At 43.0% G+C, this 27,477-nt stretch overlaps 3 protein-coding genes across 11 annotated transcripts in view; all 3 read left to right on the top strand.

Moving 5' to 3' along the window:
* Nucleotides 1–91: 91 nt before the first annotated feature.
* Nucleotides 92–5,775, top strand: HYKK (hydroxylysine kinase). Its single transcript, XM_009558210.2, has 5 exons — nt 92–587; nt 871–1,223; nt 1,989–2,131; nt 4,477–4,660; nt 5,191–5,775. Exons 2-5 carry the CDS (start codon nt 878–880, stop codon nt 5,655–5,657), a joined length of 1,140 nt encoding a protein of 379 aa, XP_009556505.2. The 5' UTR covers nt 92–587; nt 871–877; the 3' UTR covers nt 5,658–5,775.
* Nucleotides 5,776–7,444: 1,669 nt separating this feature from the next.
* Nucleotides 7,445–13,102, top strand: PSMA4 (proteasome 20S subunit alpha 4). Its single transcript, XM_009558198.2, has 9 exons — nt 7,445–7,528; nt 7,615–7,654; nt 8,366–8,408; nt 9,109–9,271; nt 10,554–10,631; nt 10,864–10,952; nt 11,768–11,898; nt 12,114–12,237; nt 12,691–13,102. The coding sequence occupies exons 2-9, from the start codon at nt 7,652–7,654 to the stop codon at nt 12,843–12,845; spliced, it is 786 nt and encodes a 261-aa protein (XP_009556493.1). The 5' UTR covers nt 7,445–7,528; nt 7,615–7,651; the 3' UTR covers nt 12,846–13,102.
* Nucleotides 13,103–13,248: 146 nt separating this feature from the next.
* The window catches only part of CHRNA5 (cholinergic receptor nicotinic alpha 5 subunit), a 132,068-nt gene continuing 117,839 nt past the window's right edge, over nt 13,249–27,477 (top strand). For 6 of the 9 annotated variants that reach the window (XR_008451834.1, XR_008451832.1, XR_008451831.1 and 3 more), the window contains exons 1-3: nt 19,659–19,821; nt 26,139–26,290; nt 27,110–27,154. Coding sequence is in view for 5 of the 9 variants with exons in the window: in XM_054077500.1 (XP_053933475.1) it covers nt 19,674–19,821; nt 26,139–26,290; nt 27,110–27,154 (345 nt within the window). In the remaining 4 variants the exon portion in view is untranslated. Of the gene's footprint in view, nt 13,870–14,440; nt 14,566–18,979; nt 19,135–19,658; nt 19,822–21,729; nt 21,891–26,138; nt 26,291–27,109; nt 27,155–27,477 lie in introns of those variants that run through there. The other 3 variants (XM_054077502.1, XM_054077498.1, XM_054077501.1) reach the window with 3 other exon arrangements.

Raw genomic sequence — 27,477 nt, 5'->3', positions numbered from 1 at the left:
CAGACTGTGCCAGGGCAGGATCAGATTGGACATTAGGAAAGATTTCTTCACCGAAAGGGTTCTTGGGCACTGGCAGAGGCTGCCCAGGAAGGTGATGGAGTCACCATCCCTGGAAGTATTTAGAACACAGGCAGATGAGGTGCTTAGGCATATGATTTAGTAGTGGACAGGCAGGTACAGTTTGGGTTTGATGATCTTACTGATGAGGTCTTTTCCAGCCTAGGGATTCTATGATTCTGTTTTCCCTTCTCTCTCGTGCTGCTGGAAAGCCACAGCCACCAGCACGCTCGCTGCTGAGCCTCCCCCCTCCACTCGTGGCGCGGGACAAAGGCTGTTCCCAGCAGGAAGTGGGGGCTGCTGGGAGGCCGAAGGTCAGCGCTGCTCCAGCAGACCAGGGGTTGCCGGTTCAGGCGGCGGAGAGCACGGCTCAGGAGCCGGAGCGCCGAGGCCGTAACCAGGATCCTCTCTGCCTGAAAGCTGCGAGCTACTAAAACACTTCCTGTCTTTTGCAGGCGTGGAATCAGAACTTCCTGAGCAGCACAGTCTGCTGTTCATTAGGAGATTACTCCTGGAAACCAGCATACCAGGTCAGGCTGCTGTAGGAAATCTGCTAATAACCATACTCATGGTTAATGAGCTATTCCTGCCTACCTGTTCTGAACAGACTGGGGTGTGTCTTTAGAGAAGTTTTCTTTGCGGGGAGCACAGACCAAGCAGCTGGCAGGAACAGTGACCAGCCGGGACTCCTCCGCTTGTTTATTAAATGTAGGAGCTCCCTCTTCAGTCCTGGAATGAACAGTGTTGCAGTAATTGCGGCTTCTGATATCTGAATGTAGATAAATGATCATCCAGCTTCTGTTTTTCTCCTAGAGACGTGATGTCTTCTGACAACGGCTGCCAGCCCCAGGCACTGACCAAGCCAGCACTTGGTGAAACAGAAGCCGCTGAGCTGGTTGACAGGGTGTTTGGGTTAAAGGTGTCCTGGATCAGGCCACTCCCCAGCTACGACGATCAGAATTTCCACGTGCGTGTCTCCAGAAACAAAGATGCAGTACAAGATGCTGAAGAGTATGTCCTCAAAATCACCAATTCGGAAGACAGCCAGGAGCCTGACCTCATTGAAGTGCAGACCCAGGCTATGATGTTTCTTAGCACTGAAGGCTTTCCTGCAGCTACTCCTTATCTTACGAAGAATGGGAACATAATGTCTCTGGAGTCAGGAGGTGAGCGGTCACCCTTAGCTCAGCAGTAGTGTGTGATACGGTGTGCCGTGTGTATGCTCAAGTAGAACTCCAGGTTTGTTTTAACCACTAGGGGACACATATCTAAGTGCTATATGAAAGCACTTAGAAAAGAAGTAATATATAATGATTTGAGAAAACATCTGACCTGTCCATGCACAAGGAAAGGCGGGGGGGGAAGCCTCGGTGACTAAACGATGTTACTAATTATTTGCCTAACAAATAATGTAAAATGCAGTTCTAGGCCATCTCTATAGTTCCAGAAAAAAATGGCTTTCACAGCTCTTGGAAGAAAGATTGTGCTGACATAGAATCATAGAATAGTTCGGGTTGGAAGGGACCTTAAAAATCATCTAGTTTCAACCCCCCCGCCATGGGCAGGGACATCCCACTAAATCAGGCTGCCCAAGGCCCCATCTTGATTTTATTTTCACTGTAACTTCCATACAAGAGCTGGTACTGCTGAGACCTGTTCTGCTGTAAAGCCACATAAGTGGGTGCCTGTGGGCCCTGGAGGAAACCTTCTGGATGCAGAGTCAACTCCAAGCCTAAGGACGAGAGCTGCAGCATAGATTGCGAGTGTGTTAAGGTCTGCACATCATCATAGAACATTCTGTGAATGAAATCTGTTTTATCAGCTACAGCTGATGAGTGCTATACTGGGATAAACCTTTTTTGTCTCTTGCATTAACGGGTACGTAACAGCACATACTGAAGTGACTGACTGCGTCTCTCCCTGCTTGTTAGGCTGCAGATCTGGGAACAAAAAGTTCATAATCAGGCTGCTCACTTACCTGCCAGGTACGCCTGTAGCAAAGATTGCTACAAATGCTGAGATTCTCTACGAGATTGGAAAGCTAGCTGCCAGTCTGGATAAAGCTCTTGCGGAGGTGAGTTTGCATTGCTCGAGCCTCACAAACTTCTTTCTCAATTAACTTCTCCTCTGTATTTCTTTTTGTGCTTGCTGTCTGCTTCCCTGATCTGCAACATTCAAGGTGGTGAAGGCAGATGTCAGTTTAACTCATTGTTCAGGCAGCAGCCTCTATGCTGCCTGTTACTAAAGCATTTCCCCAAGTAACATGACCAGTTGGTGCTTATGACATGGTGTTGGTGGCCATCTTGCGATGCGTTTTTGTGCCACAAACAGTGAGACAAGGATTTCTTTTTGACTTGAAACAAAAATCACCTGCTTGTTGTTTCAAACCTGGCAAATAAGGAGAGGGAACCCTAGGGTGCTCAAATTAGAATTATGTAAAGCTTCTTTTAAAGCATTTTTATATAGTGCACATCAGATATGGCCGACCGATCTATTATTTTGAATTAATTTTGACTTACTCTCTTTCTACTGGTCATTAGAACTGTGACCATTTAACATTGGTAGCAGTTGGTTCCTTCTCTACAGTGGCAGCTGTGCTAATGAACAGAGATTTGTGACTCTTCTCTCATTTGTACCGCTTCCAGTCAAATACTCTTAATGCAAAGTAAGTTCTTTCTTTACTCTGTAATTATGCAGGATAATAAAGCTGATAAATCGGCCAGTAATTATGTTGGATACATAAAAGAACTCTTACATTGTTTACTGCCTTTCATTAACCTTTCCTTCTCATGTTCTGGCTGCTGGCTTCAGACAATTATATGTGAATTGCCAGCTTTACTAACCACATTCTTAATCAACAAGAATATTTTTCAGTTAGGAAAGATAACTTACTGTTGCCTTCTAACACTCTGGTCACGCTCTTGTAATGTGATTAAAACAACTCATAGAGGCCAGCTATTCTCAAAATATGCCTGTGGCTTGTCCTGTCAACGAGGAAATAATTGATGAGAAAGCGAATTTTGATGGAGGAGGCTCTTTACACCCTTAACATGGCATTTATCATCTACCAATGCTTATCATTTAAAAGAAAGAAAATTACAGTCCTTACTGTCAAAACTTCAAAATATCTTTGACACTAAAAATAAAACTGAAGGTATTCTGTTTTCTGATGACTGATCAGAAAATAATTTTGCTTGGTCAACTTGATGGCAGAGCAGTGTGCCGTGCCTTGTTTTGGGCACCTAATAGTATTCCACCACTGTGTCCACTGGTGTCTCCCTTTGTTTGGATATGCCTCACATCCTCAAAGTGGAATAAGTCAGATTTATGACTTGTGACTGTCAATGATTTTACATTAACGAGGGCTCCTGACTCTTCATTGCCCTTCCCGCACCTGGTATCCCATTTACAGCTTGCTGGAACATCAGATCTGTGCTGGGAAGATTGCAATGGTTGCTTACCAGGTGGCATTCTTCTCCCAGTGTGGTGCTTTACTCAGCATTAGGGATCCTGTACTGTCATTTTTTGGCTGAAGCTTACTCGTGTTTCTTGCTTTTTCATATACAGTTCCAGTTTTCTCTGTCATTTAGCTTTCTTTAAGAGACGGAATTACAAGCATGGGCTTCTGTTTTAAAGAGGAAGCCAGCCACTCTAGTGGAAGATTTTTATTATTTGCCTTGTGTTCTGATAGAATCTGGCCCACAAACCACCTTAATAAGCATCAGAGGTTTCAAGGATAGGAGTGGTATGCAGTGGGAGAGATGCTTTTCCTCCCTGAATGTCAATTTCCAAACCGCCTTTTTCATTTGCTAATTAGAGAGAGGTTAGGGATCCTGTTATTCAGAACACATAGGCTACCTGGATGTACAGAGGCAAATTTCAATACAAATAAAGCTCTGTTCAGTATCTCCATGAAGTGCTTCTGTCCTCGTTTGCTTTCATGTGCCACTTGATCCTAAGGCTGGTTCCCAGAAGCTGCCACCTTTAAAGACAGAGCGTGCCTGTTCCCAGCACACTGGCAGGTTTTGTCTCCTCTGCTCCAACAGCTTTCTGTAGTGCTAGCTGCACAATCCAGGCTCTGCTGGGATGGGACTCTGGCCCTGGCAAGGCTTAGAGCCTTTATATAATGGCATGTTACAGAACATTGGGAGCAATTTTAAATTATTTAAGTGATGAATTACTTTATCTCATCTTTGTATGAATGGGGGGAAACCCATTTGGGTTGTAAATAGATATTAAGATACTTCCCTTAATCATGCTTCAGGTTATTCTTTTACTTGTTAGTCAAAGTCATCGTGCTTATCAGTTAAGTCTCTTTAGGAACCTGTTAAAGGTTAATAGAGGTTTTGAATCAAGCCCTTTAATCATAAACCCAGGATTTTTATGTATGGCCTGTTTTATCTTGTGCTTTTTCCAAAGAAATTCCATCATCCCTCAGCAAAAAGCCTGCATCGAGGTCAGTTCATTTGGAATCTGGCAAATGTTCCTCTTCTAGATCAGTACATTTATGCCTTGGGCCAGAACAAATATCGTCCACTTGTGGAACAAGTTATTGAGCAGTTTAAAGGGAAAGTGATACCCAAGCTCAGCAGTTTCCGAGCCTGTAAGTATTTTATTCTTGTTATAGTCATGTGGGAATGAGTCATTGAAATTTCTTACAGGAGTTTGGGTCTGTGGAGAATGCAAAAAGAAAGAAAAAAAAAATATTGAATATCCTTTGTTTCATGTGCGAATATTGTACTGAATGACCAAAGCACAGAATCAGCCACGAGGAATGTGCTGTCCAGAGTCAGGTTCAGTTCTTTATCTTCCTGATGAGTTTGCTTCTAGTTAAGGCGATGACTTTCACGCTGTTACATCAGCATAATAAGAATATATGGTGTGTGCTACATCCTTTCTTAAAGGCCCAAGTAACTATTTAATCATATTTCTGGAATTCAGCTCTCGTTGATGTTGAGAAGAATTTGATAATTTGAAAACTCTGCTATTCTGTGTTTGGAAAATATGTAGCAGCATATCATGGGTAGAATGAGACCAGAGCGAGACCTCTGTTTCTCTGAGAAATGGAAAAAAGAAGCTAGATTCTGCCATTTGAGATTTATTAAATACTGTTCCTGTGTCTTCTGTGTTTAGGTATCAATCATGGAGATCTTAACGACCACAACATTCTAGTAGACTTCTGCTCTGATTCCTTGGAGAATCCTCGGTACAGAGTGTCCGGCATCCTGGATTTCAGTGACATGAGTTACGGATACTATGTATTTGAAGTCGCAATAGTGATCATGTACATGATGGTTGAGAGCTCGGATCCTCTGCGTGTCGGTGGACACGTTCTGGCAGGCTTTGAGAGCGTTGTGCCGCTCACGGTGGAGGAGAGGGGAGCCCTCTTCCTCCTGGTTAGCGGGAGGTTTGCACAGTCCCTCGTCATTGCAGCCCACACGGCCCTGCAGTACCCAGAGAACAGGGAATACCTCATGATCACGGCCAAAAACGGATGGAAATGCTTGATGGCCATGTTTGAGGTGGGCCAGGCTGCTGTGGAGGAGATGTGGTTCAAGACTGCCAGAGCATATGTAGACCCTCTGCCTGCTGGGCAGTGATGGCTGATGAGGGGCTAGTGCGGTGATGCTCAGCTGTTCCAATAAAGGGGTGCTGAAGGGGGCAAAGTGCATCCTGCTCTGTTTGTCTGAGGTGAGGGTAGGCAGGTGGCCCCTTGCCTCAGCGGGTCCATCTGAACATGACTGTAACAGCAGCGTCGGTGCATGAGAGGCTTCTCAAAGGGGCGGGCATGCAGGCTCTGTGACACCAAAAATGCCAGTAAATAAACTCTAAGACTCATTTTGTATTTATAGAAAGCGAGCATCCTTTAATTCAGGCCTGCATGCAGGAGGGAACGATCTCCATCAATTGTGTGCAGTGAGACAAGAGCTGGTTACAGAATATATTTCCCACTTACATGCATATGAATAAATTGCCCCAGAAATCTTACAGATATTCTATTCCTTTCCAAGGACTAATTTTAATGTTATGATGAACTTCACAACTGTCAAATCTTTTGCTAATTGAAGCCAGCTCTTCTTGACCTTGCACTTGAGATAGGAGAAGAGTGAAAGCAGGTGATTATAGAAGAAGCGACATCTGTTCAGCGCAGATCCCACTGAACACAAGATGTTATCATCTCCAAAAGCGATACAAGAAGCAGTTGCTATTAGAGAAAATGGGATAGTTTTGATTTAAGCTAGAGTTAAGTTTCATGTAAGTAATTGTATTTTTTTTTCAAGTTAGACAGAATGTCCTTCTGAGAGCATGTTTCATTTTAAGCAGTGGTTTTCTAGACGCTGTTCATTCTTTGGAGGTGATAGGCTAGTGTGCAGTGTGATCTGTCCTGAACTGATGTCTCTTATCCTGTAATCCCCTCTGTGTGCAGTCTCTCCCCCTCTCAAACACAAAGTCAGGTAAAGCTGCCTCCAAAGCTCAAAATTCTCAAGAGTTTTCACGCTTGTGAAATTCATAATGACATTAAAATGAGTCCCTGGAAAGGAATGGAATACACATAAGATTTTTGGGCAAGTTTATCCATCTCCCTGTAAGGGGGAAATCCATCCCGTCCCAGCTTTAGCCTCCCTGCACACAACTGGTAGAGACTGCTCCGTGCGCTGCCGGCCCTGAAAAAGGCTGATCGCTTCCTCAATCTCCAAAACGAGCCTCAGCACTTATTTGCCGGCAGTTTCAGTATCATTTTTGGTATCGCCTGGGGAGATGGTTTAGTAGTGGACGGGTACGCTCAGGCTTGATCATCTCAAAGGTCTTTTCCAGCCTTGTGATTCGATGAAAAGAACTAACAGGGACTGGAAAAACAGCGTTTGAAAAAAAGAGAAAGCTCTAAACTAGCCCTGTTCTCACAGGGATATTCTGCCTAACTTTCGAAACAACTGTTACGTGGATAGAACTTAGTTTTACTTCAGCTTAGATCGAAACATTCCACTTTCTGGAGCAGTGAGTGCTCCTCAGCCCGCCGAGGGGGGCGCCGCCGCGCGCTCGCCTCAAGGGGAAGAGAAGGGCGAAGGGTGCGCGCGGGCTTCTCCGCGGCGCACAGCGCATGCGCAGAGGCCCCGCCCTTCGAGGCGAAGGGAGGGGTGGGGTCGCGCGCTCCCCGTAGGGCCGCCCCGCTCCTCCTCGGCGCAAGGCGCATGCGTAGCAGCTCCGCCCCCTAGGGGTAGCCTCGCCCCTCTCGCTTCATGAGCTCCGCTCCTGCGCGGGGGCCGCCCCTCCCCGGCACATGCGCAGTGCCCCGCCGCTCGCGGCCCCCCCGCCCCTGCACGGCGCACGCGCGGCGGCCATTTCCGTCGCGGCGGTGAAGGCTTGGGGCGCAGCCGCAGCGCCCGGTTATTCCCTCCCCCCGCCCCTCCCCTGCTTCGCCACACGGGACCCGCTCGCCGCCGTTCGCCGCCCTTTGCCGCTCCGGCCCGCCGTGAGTGCGGGGGAGGAGGGTGAGGAGGGAGCGGTGACAGCTCATCGGAGCGGGCGGTGCTGGTAACGCGCTGTGCTCTGTTTCAGGCCCGGTTCCCTCAGCCCGCAGCGCCGCCCCGGCAGCATGGTGAGTGCGGGGTGTGGGCGGGACGGCGGCACGAGGGGCAGTGACTATAACGAAATGGGGAATGTTTGGATTTAAGTTAGAGTGAAGTTTCATCTCAGCGGTTGTTGTTGTCAGAGGCAGAATGTCCCTCTGACAGCGTGTTTTCTTTTGAACGATGTCTTTCCAGACGTCGTTCGTTCTTTGGAGAAAATAATCTGTTGTGTTCAGTGTGGTCTGTGCTGAAGTGATGTCGCCTCTTCTATAATCGTCTCTTCTTGCAGCCTTTCCCTGCCTCAAATGTAAAGTCAGGCAGAGGAGACAGCTCCAAATTAGTAAGCAATATGACTGTTGCGAAGTTTCATAATAACATTAAGATTAGTCCTTGGAAAGGAATAGAATAGGCAGAAGATTTCTGGGAAGGCTTATGTGTATGCATGTAAGTGGGAAATATATTCTGTCCTAGCTCTTGTATTGCTGCAAACGATTGATGGAGATCACTCCGTCGTGTTGCCCAGCCCTGATAAAGGGTGATCACTTTATAAAACTCCAGAACGAGTCTTGGAGAGTTCTGTTTGCTGTCATTTTTGGTATCAGTGGGAGTGGCATTGCCTTGTACCATGTGCACGGAACTGAGGTCACTCAGTGACTGTGCAGCTTGGAGTGTGGGTAGTTGTAGAATGCTGTTTTCTAACTCTATATCAATGGTATTTAATGAGCTCTCACTTTTTGCAGTCTCGAAGATATGACTCCAGAACTACCATATTTTCTCCAGAAGGTATTTTCTAACCTGACACTGTCAGATACACTCTTGATTGTGTTATCCATCTCCTTAAAACTAAATAGCAAACTACTCATACAAAGGTTGGTTCTTCACAGCAAGTTTCCATCCAAATACAGTTCACAAGAGACTTCCTAATTGGTTCTAATTCAAGCACTAATGAGGCCATGCGTGTTGTCCACAAATAGCACCTGCCACGTTTTGGGAATAAGTTTGGCAGATCTTCACCATCCATCTTTTGGTTGCGTATGGATCCTCCCTCTCCTTGAGAATGCATCATGTTCTGCTGGTGCAATCACGCCTCTCCTTGTTGTTCTTAGACATGCTCAAACAAGCTATGCTTTCCTATTTCTTTGGTGGCATAGACTCTAGTATCAAATATTTTATTTGATTGTTGAAGATCCATTTTGGTTTGTTCTGCAACAGTAGGGAGTTCCATAGATATTATGTCTGGTAGAAAAAAGGAGTTTGTTGCAAATTGGCAATGCCCGGTATTACCATATCAGATTTGTGGATTTTCCTTTTCTTATTCCTTCCTCCTTTTCAACCAATTAATTTACTATCAATTGGTAACAGACTGAAGCACCAACACTAGGTTGTACAATGTGCATCTTGGAGTCTTGCAAATTTAAGATAGTCAAATACCTGGTCTTGTTCGGTGTTTTTCTTTATGTTACTGATTTAAATCCTTTCCTAGGTCGCTTGTATCAGGTTGAGTATGCAATGGAAGCAATTGGACACGCAGGCACTTGTTTGGGAATTCTAGCCAATGATGGTGTTTTGCTGGCAGCAGAGAGACGCAACATTCACAAGCTGCTCGATGAAGTGTTTTTCTCGGAGAAGATATACAAGCTTAATGAGTAAGTTGAAATGACAATCAGATGGCCACTGATGTTACTGGTAAAAAAAAACGTTATTCAGATGTCTTGGCACTGAAACTGGTTTTATCTTATCAGCAGTGTCTTTTTGTTTAGATAGTTTTGCCATATCTGTAGTTCTCTCTCTAAAGCGCAAGCATTGCCTTTTTTTTAACGTCTTAAGAAAATTTTATAGGTGGAATAGCCTGTTAGTACTTCCCCATACAAAGTAGTGTTATTGCAGCACTTGGGAAAATAGGGAATAGTTTTGCAAAATACCATTTGGGGAGCAGAATAAAGAACGCAGACAGAAATCGCCATACTGTTTCAGCCCAGCGTTCTCTTCTAAGTCTTGGTTTTTCTTTTGTTATTCAAAGACAAGAAGATGATTTGATAAAACGCACCTTAGGTTTCTTTACCACAGCTTTGTTTTTAGCTGTCTTGAAGTTAAATTTGTCTTGTTGTCAGAATGAAGTGTGTTATGCTCTCTCACCTGTAAGGGAGGTAGAGCTTCATACTTGCCAGAATAAACAGAAGTGGCTTATCATCCTGTCAGCCTCCTGCTCTGTGTTGATCTTGAATGCGGCTAGAACTGGGGGAAGTAATGTGCTTTCAAGGAGGCTGCATAAGAGTGCGCTAGAGTAGTCACCTAGGCCAGCCCTTCCATCTTCTGAAAAATCCTTCAGTTCACTTGGAAAGAATAACGTGCTTTGTTTTACTGGAGTCCTCTCTGCGTAGTGAAAGCTTTGTAGTAATATCACATTGGGCAAGCGAAATGTAAAATTAAGAGCTAATGAAACGATGGAAAGGATATGAAGTGCTAACTTTCCCTTATGATCGGATGACGATCACTAAGTTTCAGTTACACAGTTGCAGCGTGTCAGCCTCCATCTTCCACTGGAGGCCTGTCCCATCCATATCGTTCCTTCAGTGTTCTGGAATGCTGTGCCCAGTGGCCTCCAGACAGGCACCTGTGTGCAGCTAATGGCTCTTGTGAAAGCACTTGGGACTTAACAATCCTTGTCATGATCCTCTTCTCAGAACTATCTGTATAACTTACATGATCACCTGCTTACTTTTTGCTCTGCACTTTTCTTATGAAATGGTTGTGCAATATTTTTGGTGTACCCCAATGAACCTCTTTTTTTATGCTATTCAGCTTTGATCAGAAAGCTGCAGATCAAAAAGCCCAACAGTAGGTGTTCTGCCTGAACCGCTGCATGAAGACATAGCTATTTCTTGGAGATGGATAGGAATTTAATCAATTTGTATTCTTTTATTGCAGGGATATGGCTTGCAGCGTTGCAGGAATAACCTCAGATGCCAATGTTCTAACAAATGAACTGAGACTGATTGCACAGAGGTAGGTTTGCTGATGGTGGACATGGTTTCACTTCCCGCCCTGTCACATTCAGTTCTGTTTATGTATTGAATCAATGTGAACATGGATTCAGTAGAGCAAGAGTTAGACTGTTTGAAATAAACCAGTTAGATTTAAGGGACTGTAGCTTGGGAACTATTTCTTGTTAAACGCGGTGCAGGATATTGTCAGCAAAACAAGTTTTGAAACCTGTTTTTTTTCTTTTTCCTATTAGGTATTTATTGCAATATCAAGAACCTATTCCTTGTGAACAACTGGTAACAGCACTGTGTGATATCAAGCAAGCTTATACGCAGTTTGGAGGTAATGAAGTGTGAGGAACCATTTGCTTTTAGATATGAAAAGAGTGATTCTGTTACGTGATTTGTGGATGTCTGGACAGTTCTACCAAATCTGTCTGTAAGAAGTTATCCTAGGAATAACAGTAGTCAAACTTAAGAGGAGAATGGTTAGTTATAGTTAGTGTTTTTCCACTGAAAGCTCTTTTTAGTAACTGAGAAATTAATAGCTGAGATTCTGGCCTGTTGCACAGAATGCTCTGTGTGTTCTTGGATTTAGTGAATGACTTTGAAAGACTAGCAGAGAATTTTTTGATGTGTGACCGTTCAACCTTTTGGGCCTGTCCAGCATAATGGCATGATGAATGACAAATCAGATTATATAGTATGTCAAGGCATCGGTATTGTAACACTTCAAAAAATAGCATTTCTGTGGATCAAATAATGTATTAGTGTTGTAAATAGTGTTTCGTAGCACTTGAACTGGTGATCTTGGTATTTTACATACAAGTAGTGTGGAAGAATGACCTTTTTGTGTACCTGGCTTTCAACACCTCTAAGTTATATGCTTTAACAGCTAAGCTACATGCTTTTAAGTTTTGATTTAAAGTCCTGAGATGATAAATCGTAATTTGTGGAGACAAAATGAGCTGCTTTGAGGGTTAAATGAAATGCGCCCCGCTATGACTTAGAAAGTAGTGCTGGCATGCTTATCTCAAGCGGCAGAAGTGCAGAACAGTCTGTAAATCCTAGTTCACAGGAACAGATTTGAAGAAGGAAATCAAAGAAAATTGTCACTCATTGCTACATTTAGATTACGAATTGCCTTTTTTTCAACAGGAAAACGTCCTTTTGGTGTTTCGTTGCTGTATATTGGCTGGGATAAGCATTATGGATTTCAGCTGTATCAAAGTGATCCCAGTGGAAATTATGGAGGATGGAAAGCTACATGCATTGGGAATAATAGTGCTGTAAGTTCTGGGTTTTTTTCCTCCTAAAAAGTCAAGCACAAAAATGTGTAAAATGCAGTGTACTAATTAAACCGAGTCGTTGATGACTAGTTTAGAGCAGAGATGGTTAGCTTGTAGAAACATTGCTGTTACTCACGTATTGATATTACCTGATAAAAAGCAACTGTTTGGTTGGTTGCCCAAAGATGGCATTTTAATTTCTGTGAAATCTACAGGCAGCTGTGTCAATGCTGAAGCAAGACTACAAAGAAGGTGAAATGACCTTGAAGACTGCGCTTGCGTTAGCCATTAAGGTTCTGAACAAAACCATGGACGTTAGCAAGCTCTCTGCAGAGAAAGGTAAGCAGTTTGCTACTATGGGATGCCACTCTTTCCTTAAAAAAACAAAATGTAGGGAATGTCTATACTAGATGTTGTTATTGGGGTTCTAGTTGCTGTGTAAAAGATGTTTTTAGAGGATGCAGCAACTCTCAGCCTTATGGATAGCTTTGCTGAGGACGGTCTGCCTGGTTCAGCTCTAGGAGCTGGACTGCACTGTAGGGACACAAGATGCAGGGGTGCAGTACAGAAACAGCTACATGCCTGGGAGCAGAACCACTGGACAGGTACTAATGTGCTCCTGCTGCTGCAGAGGAGGATGGCTGCCATCTGGCTTGCTAGGCCAGGTTTTCTGTAGAGGCAGCAGAAGAGCCTTCTGCTTCGTTGTCAGTTGTAACCCCAAGTTTAACCCTGCTGCTGATTGCTCTGTCTGAAGGACAAACCGTAACCTGCTGTCTCTTCCATGTGTTTCAGTTGAAATTGCAACACTGACCAGAGAGAATGGAAAAACAGTAATAAGGGTTCTGAAGCAAAAGGAGGTGGAACAGTTGATAAAACAACATGAGGAGGAAGAAGCAAAAGCTGAACGTGAAAAGAAGGAGAAAGAACAAAAAGAGAAGGATAAATAGAATATGCAATCAAGTGTTCTGTAGGTAACGTAGGATCTGCTTCAGTGAAAGATAATCTGGATTTCTGTTTTGTAGAAACCTACAAATATGCCATGGAGGACCCAGAATTACTTTTGATGAACCAGGTCCTTAATCATCATTCAGATAATAAGTTTATTGCTCCTTACATCAACGAATGATGGCTTTAATTCTTGAACGCTCTTGTTTCTTTCATCTTCTACTTTTTATTATGGAATAAAATTTAAGAATAATAGTGATGGGTGTCTTTTATTTCTCGGTAATGCCTGGATATGCACAATCTTGAGGGATTTAATCGCTTTAAACTATTAAAACAAGGCATATGCTAGTTGGTAAAGAACGAATATGGTGTTAGAATTGTTAGAATTTTGTGTGTACGTGTGGGCTTTCCTTTTAAAATAGTGAAAAAGGCTCTTAAGTTTGAAAAAAACTTTCAGAAATGTAGAATTAAAGAGTGCTGGCATGCCCAGTTTTAATTTTGGCCTGCTTTGTTCTATAAACGGCTGTGTCAATCTGATGGTCTTGCAGGTGGTAGTGTTTTAAACACGCCCTGTAGCAGATGTGTTCAGTTTATCATAGCCTTTCACTAGTGCATGTGTTTTCTAGGAGATGAATCGTATAACACAATCTAGAAAGACTTTTTAGAAAGGCCATGTGAAAATGTTAGGCTGTCTTGTCAAAATACAAATAGGTAAAGAAACCAGTGCATGATTATAGGCCATGTTGCCTGTTTTGCATTTTATGCTGAAAGGAGATTGCGATGTTTAGTTTAGTGTTGCTGATACTTTCCCAGATAATTCATTTCCCTTCCCTGACAGTCTAAGAACTAACCACGCAGTCACTTGAGAAGTCATGATATTTGTGCATGAATTAGAAAAAAAAAATATTTTTGTTCAGATTGTCCCTATATTGAATGCAAAATAATATGATTTTCAGATTAACATAAATCTCTTCTAGTTCTAGAAAAAACAAATTATCTGGAGTTAATAGAGGAGACGGAAACAAGGTACTGGAAATTATTTTGCCCCCTTTCAGTTACCATGAAGCATGTTGAAAAGCACACTGCAGTGACGTGCCTAGATGAGAGGCCTTACCTGCTTGGTTTCAAACTGCAACACTGGTGACCCAACCCTTTTGCACCAACCCAGGATTGTGTCTGTTTTGCAGCTTTTTGGGTTTGGTTTGGGTTTTGGGTTTTCATTTACCCCAAAACTTACCCGGTGGTCACAGGATTTAATATAGCCATTTAAAGAGAGGCAGTAAATCCATGCGACGTTTTATTTTTAATCTATCCCGGCCATTTTTTGGCTGATAAAAATGTAGTTTGTCGACATGGTCAGAAATCACCCTTAGTCTCAATCCATTTTTGCGCTCATTGCTTTGGGATTTGGTCGGAAACAGGAAAGGATCCAACTTGAGGTGTCTGCTGCACCGTGTGCAGATGTGCTGTGTTCCTTTTGGTGTGGGTGACAGGGCTTCTGTGTGGGCTACAGGACCTGCCTGTTCATTCTCCAAGTCGCAGTGCGGGCCAATTGCTTGAGTCTTTTGTACTGAACTTAGTACTTTCTTATATTCAGGTTTCATAGCTTTTAGAAGCTAGATCGAGTTTTATTTGCACCTTGTGTGCAACCGCGGAGCTTCCAAATAACAACCCAAGAATTCATGTAACAAGTCTGGAGTAGTTGCAGACAACGTGCAACAGGTAAGATTTCATTTCCATCATAAAGGGTTGTATAAATACCTCAAGCTCCATTTTTAGATAGAAAATTCAGTGCTCAATCTTATTTGTTGATATCATGAATGCAATATATCAGCATCTTCTACGGGTTTCAGATTGCTGATGGTTGTACAAGCACATGGAATTCACCTGAAAAGCAGCAATGCCAAAACAGAGGGTTTTGCCTAATTTGTCAAAGACTACTTCAAACAATGTGGCAGACTCCAGCAATGCTTTCTGTCTTCTAGGAAATCATTAGAGCCCAGAGTCTGGGTTCATCAGCTTATATAAACCACGCAAGGTAATGTGTTCAGTGTACTAGTAGAAGTATTGGATAGCTTAAGATAAAGATTTACTACAATATTTTTTCTTAAATACTTCTGTTTCTAACAAAAAGGGGATAACAAATATACTTGGATCTTTGTCTCAAGAATTACCGGTAGCACTTCTTTGCCAAACACTGCATCATTTGCTGGTAAAGGAGAACTTTTAAATACTGTAATAATCAAAAGTCAAAACCATGTAAATAGTTTTCTGTTATGTATTCCATTATGTATTGAAGCTTTGTGGTAAGTTGTGTAGTCACACTACATTTTAAGTAAGAACTATTTATTTAAAGGTTTTATTTACTCAAAGTATTGTTGAACACTTCATGAGTATAATCTTTGAACACTAATTACCAAATTAATTTAAAAGCCACCATCTCTACTGAGTACCGTTAATGGCCGGTGGTGCAGTGAGCCTCTACTGCCCGGGGACAGGCAGGTAACTCTGCCTGGGGTCACGTCCAAGGTTTGTGGTAAAGCTCTGCTAAACTAAATGTCATTTCTTGTTCTCTGCAGTTGAACTTAGGACAGTAAGCAGATGCTGGTGATCTTTTATTGCCTAGAATCCTTGGGACATCCTCACAGTAATGCAAGTTCCTTACTGTTTTTTCTTAGGAGCAGAGCCGCATTGGGCTGCATCAGCCTGTTGTGCTGGTTCTGGCCTTGTGTGTTTTTTAAAAAAAAAATAAAAAAATCACCACTATCTGTGCCTTCTTTGGGAGTAGTTTGGGGATAAGTCCTTAAGAACAAAAAAATGATTTTGGCGATACATTTGAGTTGTCTTTCCCAATAGAAATTATCTTCCTGTTCTTTGTATGGGTTTTTTTGTTGTTGGTTTACGCAGTGTTTACGTAGCGTTTATAGTGTATTACCTAAGTATTTAAAATATTTAGCGATTGCTGTGGATTAAATGTTATTTTAACACCAGGACTTCATGTGGTGCTGTGGAAGGTGACAGGTTTCTCAGATTAGATAAAAGTATTCACTTGAAACTGTTTGCATAATACGATGTTAATGAACTTAAGGACCAGATATCTTATATCTCACTTAAGCGCATGATAGAACTCATTAGGGTAAGTATTCACAAATAGGTTGTCCTAATAACTGGTAATGGGTTTTGTTATTCTAAGTAGTTTAAGAGATAATGAAACTGCAGCTTCTCCAGTAATATCTGTGCTGTTTCTAGCATCCATTGGTGTTTAAGAAAAGAGTTAGCTTGTTTTCTAGAGGACTGTATTCTGTTCAAATAAAGTTAAATTAACTTGTAAGGCTACTTCTTATGTGGCTTACGGCATTGTGCACTCGTAGACAGAAGATTCCTTTAGGTATGCTTCCTTATTCATCCAAATAATATACTTGTCAGAATTATAAAAGCACCCAAAGTAAGGTGATAAAAGATTTGGCAAGTTAAAATTTGACTGCTGCTTGTGTTTTTGTTATGGATTCCCAAATTAATTATTTATTCTTTCTGTTCAGGTCTTAAAATTAGGGACAACACCTCTCTGCTGTATTGTGAGAACAAATATATTAATGATTACAAGGTATTCAGAGGAATGGTTTCAGAAGGCACGGAGCTGTATGGGATACATGGATAACAGAGATAAGTGTGTGCAAGACATTCAAGTCCAATAATCATAGAATTATAGAAAAGTTTGGAGTTGGAAGGGACCTTAAAGATCATCCAGTTCCAACCCCCCTGCACTCACATACCTTCGTACACGAGAGAAATTACGTAGCTTGAGACTAGATGAAATTCTTAGGACTCACTTAAATGCCTTTCGTTTTCCTTAAAGAATATTTTCTATTACAGTTTTTATGTAGTAAAAGTTGTCCTAGCTTTCAAGTCTTAATTGCAGTTTATTTCTATTACAATATGAAAAACCGTTCTAAGAACTTAATCTGACAGTACTGCTCAGTGGCTAGATAACTCTTGGCTTTAATCTGGCAACAATTCAGCTGCACAAAATAAAACATTTAGATTATTTCTGATTTTTACAAAGAGAACTGAGCAGCTTGCTATTTTTATCTGTCATTAATTTACATTTGGCTTTCCAGTTAAAAGTACCCTTCAGTGCACAGTAAAAGCTGCCATCAGCCGATGAACTGGAGCTTCTCCGAGCATCCTTTAGTGGGGACCTCCAGATGTCACCTCCTGCTGGGACGGACCCTTTGAAAGGCAGCAGACATTACTCGTGTAATTGTTCAGGCTTTCGCTTAATGACGAATATTAAATTTAACCTGCTGCTGTCGGTATTAACATCCTGCTAAGAGTTCAAAGCAGCAGGAGTGAAAAGAAAGCCTTCTTATTTATAACTACTGTTTTCTAAATCGGTAATAATACAACATAAAATTAATGTCTGCCAGATGATGCTACATAAAATATTCAACAAAGTGCTGGGTGTGTAACCCAGACAGTTTAATCCTTTTATATCTTGCAGCATCTGTTTTGCCTTGCCAGGACCCAGCTGCAAACAAATCCATAGTTACGTAAGAAAACCAGTTTGCTATGCCCTGCACATTTGAGTGGCAACTGTGTTTTAACACTGTTGATGAGACATTATGGCTCTAGAGTGGGTTTACTGCAATGCACGCACATTGCTAACAAAAAATTGTTAACCTTAAAGTTAGAAACACCAGGTGCGGTGTGGAGGTGGACAATTTGTCATAAAAAACTTGCAATCTCAGTAGAAATATTGCCCAGTAATTTTTGGAGCACTGAGAAAACTCCGGTTTATGACAAAAGAATAAAATAAGGGGGTTTTTTGTGCCCTGCTTAGGGCTAAAACACGTTTTTATTTACCATACAGCCTTGGGTTGACCCTGCATACACAATAAGCATTTTGGAATGAGTCACACACTGCATCCTTTAATAAACATAGATGTTTCAGCTGTGGAGGACATGCAAACAGATTCTCAAGGCATAAAATGACCATATTTACTGCAGAGCATTCAGATCAATACACGGTGTCACTAGGAGCGTGCTGGAAGAAACCACTGTGTAAGCAGCCTTTTTTCTGATGGCTGCACAGACTGCATTCTGTTTTGCACCGACACGAACGACCTACATATGGCTGCAGGATAGATAATACAGAAAAACGCGAATTTAAATATTTAGAAAGGGACTGAAATGCCTAATTACTCTGGTTTGGTCATGGAAAAAACGATTCAGGCACAGAGATGCGCTTTTTTCTGTAAAGTGCACATTTGATATAAAAGAACTCTGATAACTGGCAATGTGCTTAATGAAATTACTACTTTGGGTAATGCTCATTTTTGGAAGGTACAAAGTTGCTGCAGTTATGAGTTAAGCATGGTCCATTTATTTGAGGAATCTGGTATCCAGCCCTTTCCATGGAGCAGCTCAGGAGCCCCATGTGAAGCTGTTTGGCCCTTCTGTCCAATCCTGTTCTCTCTGTAAAAACCCATCTTAACTGGGAAAGGCATGAATGCCACCTGCTTCTGTTTTCCACACCATCACCAATGCCGTGCATCTCATCTCCCTTAGGATGGAAAAATCACTCATCCTCTCTCACAGCTGCTCCATTTAAAGTTTTCCTTCCTCACAGCTTTTTAGTGATCTGATACCGGGGGGAAAAAAAGCTGGTTTTTTTTTTACAGAGCACTCACGGTTGGACTGATGCTGATCTTGGAGGTCTTTTCCACCCTTAACGATTCTGTGATTCATTCCATCAGTTACATAAATGCGTGCACAGAGGGAGATGCCCTCGGTCTTTTTATCTCTCATCACTTTTTCTATTTTTGGTTAAAAGTTCCACAACTGAGTTAGAAACTTCAAACCCCGTAGCTCTGCGCCTTTCCTGGGGTCCCGCACAGCGTGGGGTGAACCCCTTGCCCCCTCGGGGTCTCCTCCGTGCCCCGACCCCGGTCACCCCGGTCACTGCCCACCTCGTTCCCAGCCCCCCCCCCCATACTCCCACGCCCCCCCGGTCCCCCAAACCCCCGGTTCCCACCCTCCCCCCCCGCTATTCCCCCCTCCGCCTCCCACCCGCCCTACCCTCACGGCCCCCCTATTCGCCCCCGCGCCGCTCCTCCCCCGCCCCGGGCGGGGCCAGCGCATCTGCCGGCTCGGCGGTCCGGCGCGGGGCAGCGCGGCCCCAGCCCGGCCCCGCCATGGCCGCTCGGCGCCCCCTGCTCCTGCTCGCCTGCCTGCTCGCCCCCGCGCTGGGGCAGCCCCGCGCCGGCCCCGCCGCCCGCGCCCCGCCCGCGGGTAAGAACACTCGGGAGGCGCGGGGGCTGCGCTGAGCCCGGCTCCGGCCGGGGAGGGGGCGTCCTCCCTCTGGAACAGCGAGGCGGGCGGTGGCGGGCGGGGGAGACGCCGCCGGGGCTGAGGCTCCCGCGCATCCCTTTCTCTCTCCCGGGGCTCCCGCGCGTCCCTTTCCCTCTCCCGGGACTCCCGCGCATCCCTTTCCCTCTCTCTGAGCTCCCGCGCATCCCTTTCTCTCTCCTTGAACTACCGCACATCCCTTTCTCTCTCCCTGAACTGCCGCGCATCCCTTTCTCTTTCCCTGAGCTCCCGCGCATCCCTTTCTCTCTCCCTGAGCTCCCGCGCATCCCTTTCTCTTTCCCTGAGCTCCCGCGCATCCCTTTCTCTCTCTCTGAGCTCCCGCGCATCCCTTTCTCTCTCCCTGAACTGCCGCGCATCCCTTTCTCTTTCCCTGAGCTGCCGCGCATCCCTTTCTCTCTCCCTGAGCCCCCCGCATCCCTCCCCGCCGCTCTCTCCAGCTCCGTGGGAGCTGCGGGGCCGGGATGGCGCGGGACGGACGGAGCCGAAGAGCCCGGGGCCACTGGGGCTCCCGGGGCCGCCCCGTTCCCCGCGAGAGCGCTTTGGCCGCACCGCACCTTCCCGTGTTCTCGTCCGTCCCGCTCGGGCCGAGCAGTCCTGGGGCTGTGATGGGTGAGCTTTGTCCCTGCAGCTGGCGACGGGGCAAAGTGCCGGAATATGGTCTGATAATGGCTCTATCGCGTGCAGCTCAGCACAGGAAAATGCCCCTCTTAAGAATTTATAACGCAATTCTTTTTAGTCTGGTCACGCATTATTTCTTTGACTTCCAAAGAGTCGGTCTCATCGTTTGGTCAGGGTGTAACTGGCAGAGTTGAAGGATGTAAAATAGCTTGTGATGCCAAAGTGCTGATAAAAGGAGCAGAATCTTCTTCGAAGAATTATCTAGGAATAGTTACTTGAAAACATTGATTTTTACATAATTTATGGGTGCCTTTCTTGATGTCTGCGCATTACGTAACTGCAGGGTTTACAAGCAGAAAGGGAATCAAGGAAAAATAAAACCGACTTCGTAGATATTAGCTAAAAACTGAGAAAATTATCCTAAGTATGGCTTAGGGAAAGTGAATTTTATTGACATCTCAGTTTTAATTCAGCATGCAAAACCTCCGTCTGTTACTGCTAAATGCGATTTCAAAGATAATTCTTGGTCTCGGTGTTTTCATCAGGGCAGAAGATATTACTGTGTGAAATTATTATGACACATGCTGTGGTCTATATAACTGTGGAATTACTTGCAGTTGGATTAAGCCAAATTTTGCCTTTTGGCACAAGCCAGCAGTTTGGACTTCATTGAGAACTGATCGTATATAGTGAGGATAAAATTTCTTTTTCACAATTTTGTTGCTCTAAAATACAGTGTAATTTGCTCTTAAGATGATGAAAAACATGACAGCGCTGTATTTTTAAAATACAGGACAAATGGAAATAATAACCTAAATCAGAGTATCACGTACACACAGTTGAAATCCTTTTAGAGGTGTTGCTTTCCATGTGGTACAGTAATCATTTTAATGAGCAGAAGTGAATTATGGATGTGACTTTGTTTTGATGGTTCTTTTAAGAGTGCTTGAAAGTGAATTTGGTGTTTCCTTTAGTTAGTCTGAAGGGGAAGTAACCCTTTATCCTGGATACTTCTGATTTGACAACACTGTGCTGGATCTTAAGCTGACAGGTGAGGCTTAAATGTCCAAAGAGACTCGAGGTGAACAAGCACCTGTAGCTGTGCTGTGCTGCAGACCTGTGGCAGGGTTTCCTTGGGAGTTTGTGCACCCAAACCCACTCACTTTGACAGGTTGGATCCTCCTCCCTACCCAACGGGAGGCTGCAAACCTTCTTGCTTGTACGGGCTTCTTCTGATTTTTCTTTTCAAGTATTTTATGCTGTCTTTAGACATTCTTAGGAACTAAACTGTGAGCGTTGGTTTCTGAGAAATACCTGTGTGGGTTTGTAGGAGGAGCTGCAGCAGGAGGTACTCGCATGGCTTCCCACTTTCCAGAGTGGTAACACCTGATTTTTGTATGATTGTCTGTGTTCTGAAATCTTCTTTGCATCTGGTTTTGAGCAGAGTATCTGACTTCTGTGAGCCATAGGATTGTATGTTCCAGTGTATCCCAGACTGGAATGGAGCTGCATGAGCAAAGTGCTGCTGTTGCACGAGATAATGCCAGCGTGCAACCTTTGCAGCACCCAGGGCTGCACTGGCAGCTCGTGAGAAGCCCGGGATCTGTGTCTGACCTGCATAAAGGTCTTATTGACAGACTTCGGATTTGTGTTTTCTTTCTGTGATGCATCTATAGGAATAAGTGGTTCTAGTTTTAATATTCTACATACTGGTTCTTTCTTTGCCTCACTGTGCTATCCACACTTGCCTACGCACCGTTGCTGCTTGCGTTCAGCATTCCTCAGTGCTGTCTTCATAGTCCACCTTCAGCCCTTAATGACAGGTCAGCGGTCAGTGAAAACGATGCAGGGGTTAAATTGGTATAGAGACAGATGGCAAAATCCTGGATCTGTTACAGAAACAATCCCACTGGCTTCAGAGTGACCAGAATTTTTGCCCTGCGGCAGTCTGACATGAAGCAGCCTTTTCCTGTGCCCCAGCCGTTGGACAGGTTGAAGGGTCCGGTTCTGCTGTTTATTGGAAGCTGAGTGGAGAATGTTGGTGTTGGTGAACTCAGCAGGTAACGCTGTGCCACGCCACAGCCGGGTGACATGAGCGCTGTCGGTGGCTGTTCATCAGGAGGCTGCTGCTGGCTTCACTGTAGGGTTTGGGACGCAGTTTGGCATGTGGTGTGTATTCCTGATGGGATCCACAGCACGGGTATTCTGAAGGGAATGGTTTGTGTTCCAGTTAGCTCGTAATGACTGCTGACCGCTAGTCTGTAGTCGACTGTATATCTTTCTTGGTTAGTTAGAAACTACATAGCAGTGTATTATGCTATTATTAAGCAAACTTGTACATGCATTCATTAATATGGGCCATAATTATTCATAGAATCATAGAATAGCTTGGGTTGGAAGGGAACTTAAAGATCACCCAGTTCCACCCCCTGCCACGGGCAGGGACACCTCCCACGGGCTCAGGCTGTCCATCCAACCTGGCCTGGAACACCTCCAGGGATGGGGCAGCCACAGCTTCCCTGGGCAACCTGGGCCAGGACCTCACCGCTCTCATAGTGAAGAAATTCCTCCTTAAAGTCTGTCTTTAGCAGCACTAGTGACATTTTGATCAGAAGATGACAAAATGAATAGACATGTGCACGTTTTGTCACACTGTTCATGAATTTGAGACCCATGAAATGCTTTGTCTTCTTTTCTAAATAGCTTTTCCAAAGTACTTTCTTTAAAGAAGTTTGTTAAATATTTAGGACCGAATTTTTAAATACACGTGTGGATGAGGTCAAATGTTTAAAATTTCTACTTACCATTTTCTTAAAAGTGTGTTCCAGCTATTTCAAAGTTGAAAAAAAAATGAGTCATTATTCTGTTTTGTGCATAAATGTTTGTTTCCTTCTTGCAAAATTCCTATTTTAGCCCTCCAGCATTTTCTCACATGACGTAGGTCTTTTTTGGCTGACCGTGGAATTGCACTGAGAGGAGTGAGCAGAGAGTTTCAGGTGTAAATTATAAAGTAAGTGCTGTCATTGGGATTTATCACTGAACCATGTAGAGAGAGCTGCCTTTGATTTAGCCTGCAGAAGTTACCTGACCTCAAGAAAAACAAAGCCACTCAAATACTGGTGTGCTTAGATTTGCCCTTCAAAGGCAAAGTTTTATTCTAAGTTTTATTAGTGCGGTGAGCTGCTAACAGGGGCGAGGGCTTCCATAATCTCATACTGTCCGATTTAGCGTCAGGTTTATACTCTGGGTTGTTTGTTTGCTAGTCATAGGTTTTTAACCTCTCTCTGCTTTTCTCCACCCAGCATTTCCATTCTGCTGCTTTAAGCCGCTGTGTTTTACCTATTTTCCTGTCTTCTGAGCCTTTTTTTCTGCTTGCCACCAGCTCTTCACTATTTTTTTAATGGTGCTGGTACCAATAAGTAACTAAGAATTACACCCTTTACTATCATCTTAAAAGCATATAGACACATTGAACGTAGAAATGAAATACATACGGTCTGTGTAACAAGTGAGCTGAGTGGTCTCATTAAATAAAATACGGAAAGGTAAGGGTGGTTATCTTATTCTTGCTGACTCTTAACATATTATTACCATCCCCAGCTTCCTCACAGAGCTCTTCTTTCTGTAAGGTGCCTTTCATAGACCACTATGCCCCAGTTTATTAATAAACAGAATAAACTAGAAATGAAAAAGTGTGGGTATTTCTGTGATAGAAACAGAAGTAAAAGATTAGTTGAACTATAGTGTTAGTAAACATGGTCACCTTAATAAATCAGTGAACGTACTGTAGGTCTGAGTGTAAAATGTCCAAAACAGATTCTTCAGGCCTATAAAAGTGGCAAAGGAACAGGTCTCTGTTTCACATAGCAGAGAAGATGCTGTGTTTTAAGGGAAGCTTAATCTGGAAACAGCACGTGCCCCAAAAATGCTGTATTGCTGTACAGGAGGTCATCTTACAGGAACACAGAAGTGGTGGAAGTGCAGCTTTGCCTCTGCATCGCTTCAAGGTCGATTAATGGAGAGAGAAATACCCAGTTGCGTTGTCATTCTCATTGCACCAGAAATTTAGTTGAGTTGTAACTGCAAAAGGGAAGCGTAATTAATGCTAATACAAAAATCAAGTTTTCATGAAACATTAGGCTGAAATACACATTCGTAATTCAGGAAATGGGGATATAGAAAAAGAAATTAAGTTGTGTCTGCAGGAAGCGTTCTTTTGGTGGTCTCTAAAAAGCAGGACTTGGCAAATCTATGTATAGTTACAAATACGAAAAACTGCTTGGGAAATGAGAATGCACTGGACCTGAGGTGTCACTAAAAATAAGTATATTTTAACCTAATAGCTGCGATGGTAGCTTGTGTGTGTGTCACGTTGGATGTTGCTGGATCTTTTGTGGCAGCAGTTCTGATGTCCTTCCTGTGCGTGCTCCTGTACCCACCTGAGGGGCGCTCAGTGGTGCAGCAGGATGAGTTGTCCATCAGTTCTTTGCTGTTACACAGCCTGTGCGCCTACCACCTTGAAGTGGAAAGGTGTTAAATTGTAGAGCACATGCAAATAATATATCTCAGAGCGACAGGTTTGTGAGTGAGTGAATGAATGAATGAAATGCACTGTAAAAGTTTGTATTTTGAAATGGAAGAGTGATCTATATCAAAACCCATGAACTCAGCCCACGTTCTGAATTGTCCTGCAAGAGTTCAACAGCATCGTAATGTACAGGGAAGTCAGGAGGGAAAGGGAGCCCTGCTGCTCCCGCTTTGCTGATCCTGTTTCTTAATCTACACGCTGCTTTCGCTCCCACTGTACAATTTCAGAGCAAATCCAGTTAGTGTTCATAATACTGGTTCTGCTGGGCTGCCCCAGACCTGCAGTGCAGAGGGCAGGGAATTCTCTCGTGGTTGGGCTCTGCAGTGTGTTGGATGTTTGGTCCGAGTGATCTGTGAATGCAGCCCTTTGTCGCTGCTGTCTCAAGAGCACTTTGGTGATCGGGAGGGAATGGTAAAACGTAGATTGCCTGTCGTAGTTGCCTGGGCTGTCACACAGAACTAGCTTAGCTCTGGTTAAATCAAAGGCTTCGGCTGTGCTGGCCAGCCCTCTGCCACAAGCACGCGCTGTCAAACTGCTGATGAAACGCTGAGGTAGATTTTGCAGGTTGCGTTGATGTGAGAACTGGTTCCCCGTGCAACTGTGGTGCTGCTTGACACATCTGACAATTTAGTAATCCCAGGCAATGCTAAACTTTTAGTCTCCTTCAATGCCTAATGATCTCCGATTTCCCTCATGTTGCTGGTAATGAACTTCACGTAGAAATTGCTTATCCTACCTTTAATTGATGTCTTTGTTTCCCTAACCTTCTTTTATGAGAAGAGTTAAAACAGCATCAGTGCTTCTTCTGCGTGCATCATTCACTACTTTATCTGCTTCTGTTATGCCCACTAAATTCATCTCCTCTCTAAAAAAAATAACGTTAATCTTTTAAATCTCTCCTTGTGTGACTGTCTCTGGTTTTAATCTGTTTATGGCATTCTCTGGTGCTTTTCTGTTTCTATCTTTTTTTAGATGGGTGCTCTTAGTGGGCACATCATTTCTAGAGAGGCCATGCCATACATTTATGTAATAGCGTAATATTTTAAATTTGCATTAAAAAGAGGTGGTTGTGAATGTCTTTCTTTGGTTTACTCTGTCCCTAGACCGACTATAATAATTGTTAGGTCTTTTTTCAGCAGTAGTTTCAGTCAGTTTAGATCTCATCAGTGAAAATTCATCAAGAAATAATGTATTAATCATGAAGAAACTGATGTTTCAAACTGAGGCACCAGTTACGCCTACAGACCTGTACAGCATGGGTGCAGCGTTGTAAAAAGTACCACCTTGGTTTAGAATCATAGAATCACTGGGTTGGAAAAAACCTCTTAGATCATCGAGTCCAACCATTCCTATCTGCCAGCAAACCATGTCCCTGAGCACCTCCAGTCCCTCAGAGACAAGCTTTCAGTTTTACAGGATTTCCATAACTGCGCAGCACCAGGTAAACATTTTAAGTGCATTTTGCCTTTACGGCTACTGAAATGATCTTAATGTTCTTGAGTCATAGGGTTTAAAAGTGTGATAGTGGTATGGAGATGCTAATACAAGCAGGTAATTTTATCACATCGTTCTTCTGAGACCTTGGCCATGCTTCCAGAAACAAGGGGATAAGATGACAAATTTAACTCTGCGTAAATGTAGCTGTAGCTCTTTGGGCACAGGAATGCAAATGTACACCGCTCATTTAAATCAACGTTAATAAATTCCTTTCTTTATCTAGGTATATCTGAACCTTCTTTTATTGCTAAAAGTGAAGATCGTTTGTTTAAACATTTATTTGAAGACTATCAAAGATGGGTTCGTCCCGTGGAACGCTTGAACGACACCATAAAAATAAAGTTTGGCCTTGCAATCTCTCAGCTAGTAGATGTGGTACGTATAGTGAATAAGTTTGCTAATAAGGTTTCTTTTTCCTAATTCTTAAAATTCTGGAGCATAATCTCATGTGAAATAATTGTGCATTTCTTAGCTTAAGCGCAATAGAGTAAACATCTAAAATTATTATCAGCATAATAAACAATGCATTGTGGATGAAGGCATGAAGAAGGGATTGCAAAGAGGGCGCAGTTTGCAGCGAGAAGAAAGTGAGTAAAATTCTTAAGTCTAGGGAATTGTGTTTTAATTTATTTATTCGATTGGAAATCAGTATTTTTTAAACGTTATCAGTCTCATTTCTGTAAAATTGAGTAACGCTTGCCAGTACTGCTCTTTTATCCCTTAAGCAGCAAAAAAACCTCTAAGCCATACTAATTTTATATAGTAAAACTATCTCTTGGCATCACCTGTAATGTAAGAGATCAACCAGATTTTTTTCCCCCTGGTACTTATTCACTTCAGAATATTCTTTTTAAATTGAATTTTCTCTTTATGGCTATACAAGGAGTTTTTCTTCCACATATTGGCTGTTCCTTTATGTTCCATAGAAAACCAGTAAGACTGCATCAAATACAGTTAAATAAAAAACTGAAGTGAGGAAAGAGACACAAAAGGGGAGAAAATATCACTTTTAACAGCTAATCAAAGATCATAATTGTATGTTTAAACAGTTCCCATGTAAATATACTTATCAGTGACTGGAATGCGTTTAAAAAGTGTGTTTTGTATTCCAAAGTACAGAACTCTGTGAACTAAAGCAGTTTTCTATATGCAGGCTTTTTTTTTTTTTCCATAAATATGCTTTTTTTTTTGTAGGATGAGAAGAATCAATTGATGACAACAAATGTCTGGTTGAAACAGGTATGTGTAAAGTATCGATGAAAAATTCCAAAGTTTCATATTTTAATTGTTTTGAAACTTAAAGGATTAATTGTTTTGAAACGTAAAAGTTAAATTAAAAGAAAAATTACCCAATGAAAAGCAATCTAGTACAGCATTGCGTGGCCAATTAATATACCAAGGTGCATGTATCCAGCAATAAAAGCTACTGCATCAGGACATAAGTTTTCTTTCAGAAACTACATTAAGAAAAACAGGGATTTGTATAATGGTTTTAAGATCTTTCTCTTCTGGGGTGTTTGAGTGTATCAGATAAGTGTCGCCGGAGAACTTCAATTTCCAAG

This window comes from Cuculus canorus, chromosome 12 (genome assembly GCF_017976375.1).
Source record: "Cuculus canorus isolate bCucCan1 chromosome 12, bCucCan1.pri, whole genome shotgun sequence".
Lineage (NCBI taxonomy): Eukaryota > Metazoa > Chordata > Aves > Cuculiformes > Cuculidae > Cuculus > Cuculus canorus.
Note: the sequence above shows the minus strand (reverse complement) of the source record. Positions and strands in the feature narration are given on the sequence as shown.